The following is a 13,349-nucleotide window of genomic DNA, read 5'->3' as shown; positions in this document are numbered from 1 at the left end:
GTTTGAACAGAAAACATGAGCGTTCACTTACCCCATTAATCTGCAATTGGATTATAAATGATTCCTCTCCTCAAGATTTTCGCTGCGATTGTGCGTTTGTATGCCAATTATGCTGAAAAGATATGATGAAGATGTCATTAGCGAGCAGCAATTGTACATTCTACATTCGTCTAGTAATTGCAAGTAAAAGATACGACTTCAGATACCATTCTTTTAGCAGGAAATTAACAAAGCAATCATTTTGAATGCGAAATTAAATTGATAAGTCAGTTCCCATGAAGCAAAGATACTTTAGTTTTCACGTTGAATTAAAATGAAAGAATTTTCTTCATGAATTCAAATTGAAAATAAATTCAAATCAAATTTGATGTACTAAAATCTGTTTCGATGCAAGAGCAACTTCTAATATTCATGCGAGTTCGATTCAATGCCAGCTCAATGTTGTAATTGGTTCGGATCATGGGAAAATATATGCAATTGGTGCATCCTGTGTGCATTGACATTGCTGCTTGGTTTGGCTTCAGCTGGGGCTGGGGACTGTATCTGGTTGCCAAGGCAGATGACACTGAAATGTCATGCGTAACATGCAAATTAGAAAATGTTCAATCCACTTGCTGACGTTGCAAGCTACCGCAGCATGTTGCGTTGCTTTGCGTTGCGTTACGCAGTCAAGCGGTAAATGCGTAAATAACAAGTTCGTTGCCTAAGTCATTCGTTTGCTAATGGTTAAGATGGTAGGGAGGGAGGGGAGTCAGTTCTTCTGTGATTGCCACATTATTAATCATGCCTCAATCATTTTTTGCCATTGCAGACATTGACGAATGCCAAGATCCGGCGATAGCATCGCGATGCGTGGAGAATGCCGAGTGCTGCAATCTGCCCGCGCACTTCCTCTGCAAGTGCAAGGACGGCTACACGGGCGACGGCGAAGTGCTGTGCACGGACGTCGATGAGTGCAGCAATCCGTTGGCCTGCGGTGTGCATGCGCAGTGCATCAACACGCCCGGCAATTACACGTGCGCGTGTCCGGATGGCTTTGTGGGCAATCCCTATGACGGTTGCCAGGATATCGATGAGTGCGCATACCCCAATGTCTGCGGACCCGGTGCCATATGTACGAATCTCGAGGGCAGTCATCGCTGCGACTGCCCGCCGGGCTACGATGGCGACGGACGCACCGAACAGGGTTGCGTCGATCTCGATGAATGCGCTCGCACTCCGTGCGGTCGCAATGCCGATTGCCTCAACACAGACGGCAGCTTCCGCTGCCTTTGCCCCGATGGCTTCAGCGGGGATCCAATGAACGGTTGTGAGGGTAAGTACAACATTGATACGACCAACACTGAATACGCTACGAATTCATTTTCATATTTGAAATTTTTGCCATACGTTCTTTTTGGTATTCTTTTTTTTTGGCACCGTTTTTTGGCACAACTCATGCACACACTTACAATAAACACACACACATATACACACGCTCAATACATGACGCATGCACCGCAAACAAAAAACTGATTCCATTAACAACAACGATTAACCAACCAACATGATGTGCAGATGTCGATGAATGCGCCATTAACAATCCATGCGGTTTGGGTGCTCAATGCGTGAACTTGGGCGGTAGCTTTCAATGTCGTTGTCCACTGGGCTTTGTCCTCGAACACGATCCAAACGCCGAGTTGCCCAGCACAACACCCACACTACAACTGGGCTATGGCGATGGCGACACAATAATCACACCGGCAGCAACATCGGGCGCCGGTTTGGCCTGCCTGGACATCGATGAGTGCAATCAGCCCGATGGCGTTGCCAAGTGCGGCACAAATGCCAAGTGCATCAATTTCCCGGGCTCATATCGCTGCTTGTGTCCAAGCGGATTTCAAGGACAGGGCTATTTGCACTGCGAGAGTTAGTATTTGCTTAATTGCATGTCTGCATGTTGTATTTGTTTAAATGCATTCTCAGCATCTTCCCTGAACAGAAGTCTTGCTGAAAATGTATTTGTGACTGGCGAGATGTGCGAGTTGGCAAATCCCAAACACGATTATCAAAATTTAAAAACAAATTCCTTTCGACTTTGTCGTGTTTTGTCACCTACGCCTCTCTAATTTAGTCAGTGCTTTCTCCATCTGTGTCTTTCTCTCTCTCTATTTCTGAAACTCAAACGCTTTCAGCTGCTTTTGCTGCCAGCTTAGAGAGCTTCCTGCTTCCACAGCTTCCCCATAGCTTTCCACAGCTTTCCTACGTATCTGTATCTGTATCTTTGTCTCCCAATTCCTGAATCTCCCACCGCTCCCCCCTTTTCACGCTATGCTTCCACCACTCTCATATGTTTATTTTGTATTTGTTTGATTTGATTACTAATTTAATTAATTGCAATATATATTTAACCACCTCCCCTCGGCCCTGCTCCGCCTACGAACACACCACAACACGCCAATGAACACGCGTTGCATTGAAATGAACCAACCCCCGTCTTTGCTCCCCATCCGTCTCTGCGCTTTTCCCCCTACGCACCAAACGCGATCGCGATCGCGACCTCGACAGACATCAACGAATGCCAGGATAATCCGTGTGGCGATAACGCCATCTGCACAGACACCGTCGGCAGTTTTGTTTGCACGTGCAAACCGGATTACACCGGAGACCCCTTCAGGGGTTGTGTGGACATCGATGAATGTGCCGCTTTGGATAAACCTTGCGGCGAACACGCAATCTGCGAGAACACTGCACCAGGATACGAGTGCAAGTGTCCGCCAGGCTATGATGGTAAACCAGATCCCAAGGATGGATGTGTGCCCACCGATGTGAACATTTTGTGTAGCAGCAACTTTGACTGCACCAACAACGCCGAGTGCATTGAGAACCATTGCTTCTGTCTCGATGGCTTCGAGCCCATCGGCTCCAGCTGCGTGGATATTGACGAGTGTCGCACTCATGCCGAGGCTTGTGGACCGCATGCCCAGTGCTTGAACACGCCCGGATCGTATCGCTGTGATTGCGAGGCTGGCTATGTTGGCAGTCCGCCGAGACTGGCCTGCAAGCAGCCCTGCGAGGATGTCAAGTGTGGTGCCCATGCTTACTGCAAACCGGATCAGAATGAAGCGTACTGCGTCTGCGAGGAGGGCTGGACTTACAACCCAAGCGATGTTTCCGCTGGTTGCGTGGACATCGACGAATGCGATCTGGTGCACGGACCATTTGGTAGCTGTGGCCAGAATGCCAGCTGCACAAACTCCCCGGGTGGCTACAGCTGCGCCTGTCCACCTGGATACTCAGGAGATCCACACTCAAAATGCTTGGATATCGACGAATGCCGTTCTGGCTCGGTGAAATGCGGCGCAGGCGCTGAATGCATTAATCAGCCAGGTGGCAGCTACTCCTGCCGTTGTCCCGAAGGCACTCTCGCCGATCCGGATCCCTCGGTGCGCTGTGTGCCCATCGTGAGCTGCGCCTCGAGCGAACAGTGTCCCGGCAATGCCATTTGCGACGAGACCCAACGATGCCTATGCCCGGAACCGAATATTGGCAACGATTGCCGTCATCCCTGCGAGACGCGCGACTGTGGCGCCCATGCTCAGTGCATGCTGGCCAACGGACAAGCCCAGTGCCTCTGTGCACCGGGATACACTGGAAATGCTGCGCTGCCAGGCGGCTGCAGTGACATCGACGAGTGCCGCGCCAATCCTTGTGCCGACAATGCCATTTGCACCAACACTGCAGGCGGTTATCTGTGCCAGTGTCCAGGTGGTTCCTCAGGCGATGCCTATCGCGATGGCTGTGCCTCCGGCAAGACTGTCGGGTGCTCTGACGCCAATCCTTGTGCTCTGGGCGAGAGCTGTGTTCAAGATGCCTTCACCGGCAGCAGCGTCTGCATTTGTCGGCAAGGTTATGAACGTAGTCCCGAAGGTGGTCAGTGCCAGGATGTCGATGAGTGTTCTGGACAGCGAGGCAAGCCTGCTTGTGGATTGAATGCGCTCTGCAAGAATCTGCCAGGCAGCTACGAGTGCCGTTGTCCTCAGGGACACACTGGAAATCCCTTTGTTATGTGTGAACTCTGCAACAGTCCCGAGTGTCAATGCCAACCACCCTACAAGCTTTTGGGCAACAGCTGCGTCTTGGCAGGCTGCTCCACTGGACAGCCCTGTCCCAGCGGTGCAGAGTGCATCTCTATTGCGGGTGGCGTCAGCTACTGCGCCTGCCCCAAGGGTTATCAGACGCAAGCCGACGGCAGCTGCGTGGATGTCAACGAATGCGAGGAACGTGGCGCTCAACTTTGTGCCTATGGCGCCCAGTGCATCAATCAGCAGGGTGGCTACAGCTGCCACTGCCCCGAAGGTTATCAGGGAGATGCCTACAATGGACTTTGTGCGCCTGCCCAACGTAAATGTGCCGCAGACAAGGAATGCGCAAGTAATGAGAAGTGTATACAACCCGGAGAGTGCGTATGTCCGCCACCATATTTCCTGGATCCCCAAGACAACAACAAGTGCAAGAGTCCTTGCGAACGTTTCCCCTGCGGCATCAATGCCAAGTGCACACCTTCAGATCCACCGCAATGCATGTGCGAGGCGGGCTTCAAGGGAGATCCACTACTTGGATGCACTGATGAGGATGAATGTGCTCATCTGCCATGCGCCTATGGCGCTTATTGTGTCAACAAGAAGGGCGGCTATCAGTGTGTCTGCCCTAAAGGTTTTACAGGAGATCCCTACAAGAGTGGCTGCATTTTGGAGAACGGTGTGCCCAAGAGTACTTGCGCCACCAACGAGGATTGTGCTGGAAATTTGGCCTGCCTTGATGGCAGTTGCCTCAGTCCCTGCGCTAGCTTGCTTTGTGGTCCCAATGCCTACTGCGAGACGGATCAGCATGCTGGCTGGTGTCGTTGTCGCGTGGGCTTCATCAAGAATGCCGACGGAGATTGCGTTTCACAGTGTCAGGATGTCATCTGTGGTGAGGGAGCTCTCTGTATTCCCACCAGTGAAGGACCCACCTGCAAGTGTCCCCAAGGCTATCTTGGAAATCCCTTCCCCGGCGGTAGCTGCAGTACCGATCAATGCAGCGCCTCTCGCCCGTGTGATGAGCGTCAGATCTGCATTAATGGACGCTGCAAGGAACGCTGCGAGGGCGTCGTTTGTGGCATCGGAGCCACCTGCGACAAGAGCAATGGAAAATGTGTGTGTGAGCCCAACTTTGTGGGCAATCCCGATCTGCTCTGCATGCCACCCATCGAGATGGCGAAGTGTTCGCCCAACTGTGGCGAGAATGCCCATTGCGAGTATGGTTTGGGACAGAGCCGTTGTGCCTGTAACCCCGGCACCTTTGGCAATCCGTACGAAGGTTGTGGTGCTCAGAACAAGAATGTTTGTCAACCGAACAGCTGTGGTCCCAATGCTGAGTGTCGCGCTGCCGGTAATCAAATTACCTGCATTTGCCCGCAAGGATTCAGTGGAAATCCCTACGTGGGATGCCAAGATGTAGATGAATGTGCCAACAAACCTTGTGGACTGAACGCCGCCTGCTTGAATACTCCCGGTAGCTTCGAGTGCCTCTGCTTGTCTGGACATGCTGGCAATCCCTACAGCAGCTGCCAGCCCATCGAAAGCAAGTTCTGTCACGACGCCAATCAGTGTCAGTGCAGTGAGCGTGTCGAGTGCCCCGATGGCTACAGCTGCCAGGGCGGACACTGCAAGAATCTATGCTCGAAAACAGCGTGCGGACCGCGCGCCATTTGTGATGCCGGCAAATGTCTGTGTCCCTTGGGTTATGTCGGAGATCCACACGATCTCAGCCAGGGCTGCAGCATTCGTGGTCAGTGTGGCAATGATGCCGACTGTCGCCATTCGGAGATCTGCTTCCAGTTGGGCAAGGGTCTGCGCAAGTGCGTTGATGCCTGCTCCAAGATTCAATGCGGACCCAATGCTCTGTGTGTGGCCGATGATCATCGTTCCTCTTGTATTTGCTCGGATGGTTACTTTGGCAATCCCAGCAATCTGCAGGTCGGCTGTCAACCTGAACGCAAAGTGCCCGATCTCGAAGATAAATGCAAGACTGACAAGGATTGTGAGCGTGGATTTGGTTGCCAAGCTGGCGCTTTGGGCACTCGTGAATGCATCAATCTCTGCTCGAATGTTGTCTGCGGACCGAACGAACTTTGTAAAATAAATCCAGCGGGTCACGCGATTTGCAACTGTGCCGACAGTTACGTTTGGAATCCCGTTGTCTCCTCCTGCGAGAAACCCTCACTGCCCGATTGCACCAACGATGACAATTGTCCAGATGCTTCGGCATGTCGCCCTGACGTTTTGGGCGTGCTCAAGTGTGTGGCCATTTGCGACGCCTTCACCTGCCCAGCCAACTCGATTTGTGTAGCGCGCCATCACCAAGGACGTTGTGATTGCCTCAACGGTTTCGTGGGTAATCCCAATGATCGCAACGGCTGCCAGCCGGAACGGAAACATCAGTGTCGCAGCAATGCAGAGTGCTCCGAATCGGAGGGTTGCATCAAGGATGAAGCCACACAGTCGCTGAGCTGCCGACCTGCCTGCGACAGTGTCAAGTGCGGACCTGGAGCCGTGTGCATCACTAACAACCATCAGGCCCAATGTCAGTGCCCACCTGGACCTTATGCCGGCGATCCATATGATCCTTTCAACGGCTGCAAGAGCGTGCCATGTGTCTATAATCACGATTGCCCGCCCAGTCAAATGTGCAACCGCATGACTCACACATGCTACGATGTTTGTGATGAGGAATCCTGTGGCGAGAATGCCATTTGTCTGGCCGAGGATCATCGTGCCGTTTGCCAATGTCCACCCGGTTTCCGTGGCAATCCTTTGCCTGAAGTCGCCTGTGTCAAGCAGAGTGGTTGCGCTCCGGGCAACTGCCATCCCACCGCCATCTGTGAGGTGACACCCGAAGGCGCCAGTTGCAAGTGCCCACCACTCTTTATCGGAGATCCTCAACCTAATACCAAGGGCTGTCGTCCAGATGGACAGTGCCCTAACGGAGATGCCGACTGCCCAGCGAATACTATTTGTGCTGGAGGACGTTGCCTCAATCCCTGTGATAATGCCTGTGGCTCCAATGCCGACTGCAAGGTCGTAAATCGCAAGCCAGTGTGCAGCTGCCCGCTGCGCTTCCAACCCATCTCGGAGTCGGCCAAGAACGGTTGTGCACGCAGCGCTTCCAAGTGCACTACGGATATTGACTGCGGCGGTGAACTATGCTACAATGGTCAGTGTCGTGTGGCATGCCGCAACACACAGGATTGCTCCGATGGTGAGCGCTGTGTGGGCAATGTATGTGTTGTCTCCTGCTTGGATCACAGTCAGTGCTCCAGTGGTTTGGCCTGCATCGATGGCCATTGCGCGCTAGGCTGCCGCAGCAACAAGGAGTGCAAGCAGGAGCAATCCTGCATTGGGAACAAGTGTCTGGATCCCTGTCAATCGAGCACCAGCTGCGGTCCGAATGCTCTTTGCAGCATTGCCGAACATCGCAGCCAATGCACCTGCCCCGATGGCTTCGAAGGCAATCCCACACCTGAGCAGGGTTGCGTGCGGGTTCCCGCACCATGCTTGGCCAGCAATCAGTGTCCCAATGGACACATGTGCATCGGAAACCAGTGCAATTTGCCATGTACCAAGACCTCCGCTTGTGCGATTGGAGAACGTTGTTATCAACAGGTTTGCCGCAAGGTTTGCTACACGAGCAACAACTGTTTGGCTGGAGAGATTTGCAACAGCGATCGCACCTGCCAACCTGGCTGTGAATCCGACGCCGATTGTCCCCCCAACCGAACTATGTTTGACAGGCAAGTGCAAGTGCGCCAGTGGATTTATTGGAACTCCCCTTCGGATGCTCTGATATTGATGAGTGTACAGAGCAGCCGTGCCACGCCAGCGCCCGATGCGAAAATATCCCCGGCTCTTATCGCTGTATTTGTCCCGAGGGCACAGTCGGAGATGGCTACACGCAACAGGGTTGCACACAGCCACGACAATGCCACAAGCATGACGATTGCGCCAATAGCTTGACCTGCATCCAAGGCAAGTGTACAGATCCTTGCCTGCACACGGAGTGCGGACCAAATGCTCATTGCCAGGCAGAAGGACATCAATCCACCTGCAACTGCCCAGCTGGGTATCTAGGAGATCCTAATGACACCGGCGTGGGCTGCTTCAAGGTTGAGTGCATTGATCATGTGGACTGTGCCAGCGATCGTGCCTGCGATGCGGAAACGAATCGTTGCATCAAGCCCTGTGACTTTACTAGCTGCGGCAAGGGAAGCTGCCAGGTGGCCGATCATCAAGCCATCTGCGAGTGTTATGATGGCTATCAGCTCACAAACGGAGTTTGTGAAGATATCAACGAGTGCTTGACCCAACCCTGTCACAGCACCGCCTTCTGCGACAATCTGCCGGGCAGCTATCACTGCAAGTGCCCCGAAGGACTCATTGGAGACCCGCTGCATGCCGGCTGTCGCGATCCCAGCGAATGTATCAGCGATGCGGACTGCCCCGCTTCGGCCAGTTGCCAGAACTCACGTTGTCGCAGCCCTTGCGAGCGTCAAGGTGCTTGCGGCTTGAATGCTAATTGTCAGGCTCAGGCACACAAAGCTATTTGCAGTTGTGCTGCAAACTCTCGCGGAGATCCTCAAGTGGAGTGCGTACATATCGAGTGCGCCGACAACGATGACTGTGCCGCCGAAAAGGCGTGCCTGGACGCCAAGTGCGTTGATCCCTGCTCCCTGCCAAATGCTTGCGGTGCTCTTGCCCGCTGCTCCGTCCAGAATCATATTGGTGTCTGTGCCTGCGAATCAGGCAGCACCGGAGATGCCAAGCAGGGCTGTGTGCCCTTGCAATACTGCCAGCAGGATACACAGTGTCCTCAAGGTAGCATCTGTAGCCATGGCATCTGTAATGCTCTCTGCAGCAGCAATCGCGATTGTATTTCGGAACAACTCTGTCTGCAAGGTGTCTGTCAGAGCACCTGCAAGTCCAATTCGACATGCCCACAATTCCAGTTCTGTCAGAACAACATTTGTGCCAAGGAACTCGAATGCAGTGAGAACAGCGACTGTGGCGAAGATGAAACGTGTCTGCTGGATGCCTATGGACGTGCTCGCTGCGAGTCTGTGTGCTTGGGACGTGCCGCTTGTGGCCGGAATGCCGAGTGTGTGGCACGTTCTCATTCCCCCGACTGCATCTGCAAGGAGGGCTTCTTTGGCGATGCACGCTCCGGTTGCCGCAAGATCGAGTGCAGCAGCGACGACGATTGCTCGAATGACAAGAGTTGTGACAATCACATGTGTAAGATAGCATGTCTCATTGGACAGCCTTGTGGCGAGAATGCACTCTGCACTACGGAGAATCATCGTCAGGTGTGCCATTGCCAGCCTGGCTTTAGTGGCGATCCTCGCGTTCGCTGCGATGTCATCGATTTCTGTAAGGATGCACCGTGCGGACCCGGTGCTCGGTGTCGCAATTCGCGCGGTTCATACAAATGCACGTGTCCGCCTGGTCTGGTGGGTGATCCGTATAACGAGGGCTGTCGTAGCTCGGTGGAGTGCGAGACCCACGATGATTGTCCCCCGCATGCTGCATGCACCAAGACAAATGGTGTTCCCAAGTGCCAGGATGTCTGCGCCCATCTGCAATGTGGCCCCAATGCGGAATGTGTTCCGAAGGGTCATGTCGCCCACTGTGCATGCCGCAATGGCTACGACGGCCAACCCGCTGACCGGGTGGCCGGCTGTAAGCCATTGCCAGTGCCATGTCAAATCACTAGCGATTGCCCCACCAACACCTACTGCTCCGATAGTGTGTGTAAACGTAAGTACTAACCACCAAACCAAAGCAAACCACTCACGCACTACCCAACACCACCCAGCAGGGCGTAAAACCAAAGAGAGACTACTACATATTACTACTACAACTTAGCGACAACTTATCAAACTTATCAACAACCACATAACTATTATTGTTTTTAGTTTAATCACTTACCAAACTAGCACGATTACTAGACCTAAGATGCTGTGGCACTTTCCCTGTTGCCCATAAGCTGTATAAACACAACATACAAAAAGCTTTCCCAAAAAGAATCAACTACAACACGAGATACAAAATGCGATAACAAATTAGAATCTAAAAATCTAAAATCCTTGAAACTGATTTTATGTATCTTTTAAATGTATCGACTCCTTTCAGTAATAATATCTATTTTTCAGTATTCACTTCCTTTTAAAATTAACATATCTACTTAAGTAAACCTTGTTTCAAAGGAATGAGACTAAAGAAGTCAATGAAAAATATGACTGTTTAAAGAATTGTATTGGAAATTATAGAATTTCTGTTAACAACTCTTTAGCTTCAGCTAGTTAAGTCCTTGGGTCACAGCATCTGGACTGGCTCAGCCCCGTAGCTTAGACTAACTGTTAACAAAACTTACTTCACACACGTGACAACAACAAAACCACCATCACAACAACAACAACAACAACACTACCACAATACCACGTACTCTAGTACATGTTTTATGTACAGAACTGAAACGAAATTTAGGCAAACTCTTCAACGGCTCCAATCAACAATCGAGATCTAATCCCCTCTTAATTTGCATCCTCTTAGCTGCCTGTCTGCTTGACACCGAGTGCGCCGCTTCAGAGGTGTGCCAGGGTGGTCAATGCTTCAATCCCTGCCAGCAGCCACAGGCTTGTGGCCAGAATGCTGAATGCCTCATCCTCAGCCATGTGAAACAGTGCCATTGCCCCGAGGGCTTCACTGGCGATGCCGCCAAGGAGTGTGTTCGTGTGCCCGTCGCCTGCGATGGCGACTGTTCACCGGGCTACAGCTGCCGCGACTCCATGTGTCTGCCTGTTTGCCACAACGATCTGGAGTGCGCCTCTAATGAGAAGTGTCTGCGTGGCAACTGCATGCGTAAGTAACCCAGAACTCAGACTCAATTACTCTATTAATTCAATCTTCTTCGTTTGCAGTGACCTGCCGCGTGGATAACGATTGCTTCTTGGGCCACGTTTGCCTGCACAACAAGTGCGTCTATGGCTGCCACGTGGATGATGACTGCAGTGCCTCCGAGTCGTGTCGCAACGACAAGTGCGTCAATCCCTGCCTGGAGAGCCCTTGTGGACCTAATGCTGCCTGCTCAGTGTCGAATCACCGCGCCAGCTGCAGCTGCCTGGACAACATGGTGCCCAATCCCACAGCTCAAGTGGGTTGCGTACGCTCACCTCCCCTCGAGTGCCATGAGAATCGTGACTGCAGCAATGGCTTGGCCTGCTTCGAGTCCGTCTGTCGTCCACTTTGTGCCGACGACTCGGGCTGCTTGACCAACGAGCGTTGCCAGCAAGGCGTCTGCAAGCCTCTGTGTCGCCACGACAACGAGTGCGCCCATGGAGAACTTTGTCTGGGTCTCAATTGCGTCACTGGCTGTCGCTCCGATCAGAGTTGTCCCGCTCACTTGGCCTGTGTGGGTCAGCAGTGTGTTGATCCCTGCGCAGATCCCACGGCTTGTGGCACGAATGCCATTTGCCAGGCCATCGAACATCGCAAGGAGTGCAGCTGCCCCGAAGGACTTACTGGAAATGCGAATGTCGCTTGCAAAGCACCGCGCACAGCTTGTGGCCGCAATGAGGACTGCGGAGCGAATCAATTGTGCTATGCGGGCAGCTGTCAAGGCAAGTGCCGCAACGATCAGAACTGTTTGTCGGACGAGCGTTGCATGCGCGGCACTTGCCGCACCGTCTGTAACACGGACAGCGCCTGTGCCCAGGGACAGATCTGTGAGAATCGCGTCTGCCAGACGGGTTGCCGCAACGATCTGAGCTGCGCCAACGACGAGACCTGTGTGAACAAGAAATGCCAGAATCCCTGCCAGACACCCGATCAGTGCGGTCAATGCGCCGACTGTCTGGTCATCAATCATGGCGTGCAATGCCAGTGCCCAGCCTCCTTCATTGGCGACGGACTCACTGGCTGCCATCTGCCACCCGAGCGCTGCCATCCCGGCTGTGAATGCGACGAGAGTGGTGCCTATTGTGCTGCCAAATGCTCGCGCTCCGAGGATTGTGCTTGCGGACAGCAGTGCGCACGAGGCAAGTGCCGCAACAAGTGCGGTGCCAAGCGTCAATGCCCTCTGGGTCAGTTGTGCGAACGTGGTGCCTGTATTGCGGGATGCAAGTCGAATGGTGACTGCGCCGCTGATCAGAGCTGCGTCAATGGAAAATGCGCAGATCCCTGTGCGAATGATAGAGCCTGTGGACGCAATGCTCTGTGCACCGTCTCAGAGCATCGCATGCTCTGCTATTGCCCCGATGGCTACGAGGGAGAACCTAGCAAAGAGTGCGTGCAGTTCGAATGCCGCGAGGACAAGGACTGTGAATCGAACAAACGCTGTGATCAGGGCAAGTGCCGCAATCCCTGCCTGGAGTACGGAGCCTGTGGCACCAATGCCCAGTGTCGTGTCGTCAATCGCAAAGCACAATGCTCATGCCCACCCGATTTCTTCGGCAATCCTGCCAGCGAATGCCAGCCACTCGATGGTGGCTGCTCCACTAATCCGTGCGGCGTCAATTCCAAGTGCATTGAGCTGCCTGGCGGCTACGAATGTGCCTGCATGGATGGCTGCATCGGCGATGCGCTCAAGGGCTGCATTTGCGATGGTGAACTGGTGAATGCCTGCCGCGATCAACCATGCGGTCTTAATGCCGCCTGCCATGTGTTGGACAACAATCAAGCTGAATGCTACTGTCCCGAGGACTTCCCCAATGGCGATGCCTATGTGCAATGTAAGATGATTTGGCTTTATCCTCCCCTTCCTAAGACTCCCTAATATTCCTCGCTAATTTTCAGGTTATCTGACTCCACCTCAACAGGACTGTCGCACCCAGGGCTGCGATGTGGGTACGTGTGTGCGCCAGGGCTACGATTATGTTTGCCAGCAGGGTAAGTGGTTCAAGTCAATGTCACTATCAATATTAATCGAAGTACGTACCAGGGTATCAGTTGTGCCTTTAGTATTTAAAGTACAGCTAATGCTAACTTTGATCATCGGCGTTTGCTTACAAAGAAAAAGTAATCGTTGATTGATACACACACACACACACACCCCCAAGTACACACAAAATATAGACCAACCCACACAAACACACTCATAGATATACATACATTTTTGATTGGAGTAAACAGTTTTATCGTAATCAGTTAGAGTTATCGTTATCGTTGCCGTTATTTAACTGGAGTTCAGTCAGTAACAATAACTGATTTTGCTGTTATAATTATAATCATAATATATACTTTGGTTTGATTATTTATAGCTAAACATTTACAAAT

General features: G+C 52.4%; 1 protein-coding gene across 1 annotated transcript in view; it reads left to right on the top strand.

The window, feature by feature from the left end:
- LOC132783772 (uncharacterized) overlaps positions 1-13,349 on the top strand; it is a 112,719-nt gene that overhangs the window by 28,919 nt on the left and 70,451 nt on the right. Inside the window, 8 exon segments of the mRNA XM_060789133.1 lie at positions 812-1,315; positions 1,558-1,908; positions 2,548-7,787; positions 7,789-7,848; positions 7,850-9,833; positions 10,629-10,937; positions 10,997-12,805; positions 12,870-12,962. Coding sequence (XP_060645116.1) covers positions 812-1,315; positions 1,558-1,908; positions 2,548-7,787; positions 7,789-7,848; positions 7,850-9,833; positions 10,629-10,937; positions 10,997-12,805; positions 12,870-12,962 — 10,350 coding nt within the window.

Source organism: Drosophila nasuta, chromosome 2L (assembly GCF_023558535.2).
Source record: "Drosophila nasuta strain 15112-1781.00 chromosome 2L, ASM2355853v1, whole genome shotgun sequence".
NCBI lineage: Eukaryota > Metazoa > Arthropoda > Insecta > Diptera > Drosophilidae > Drosophila > Drosophila nasuta.
Note: the sequence above shows the minus strand (reverse complement) of the source record. Positions and strands in the feature narration are given on the sequence as shown.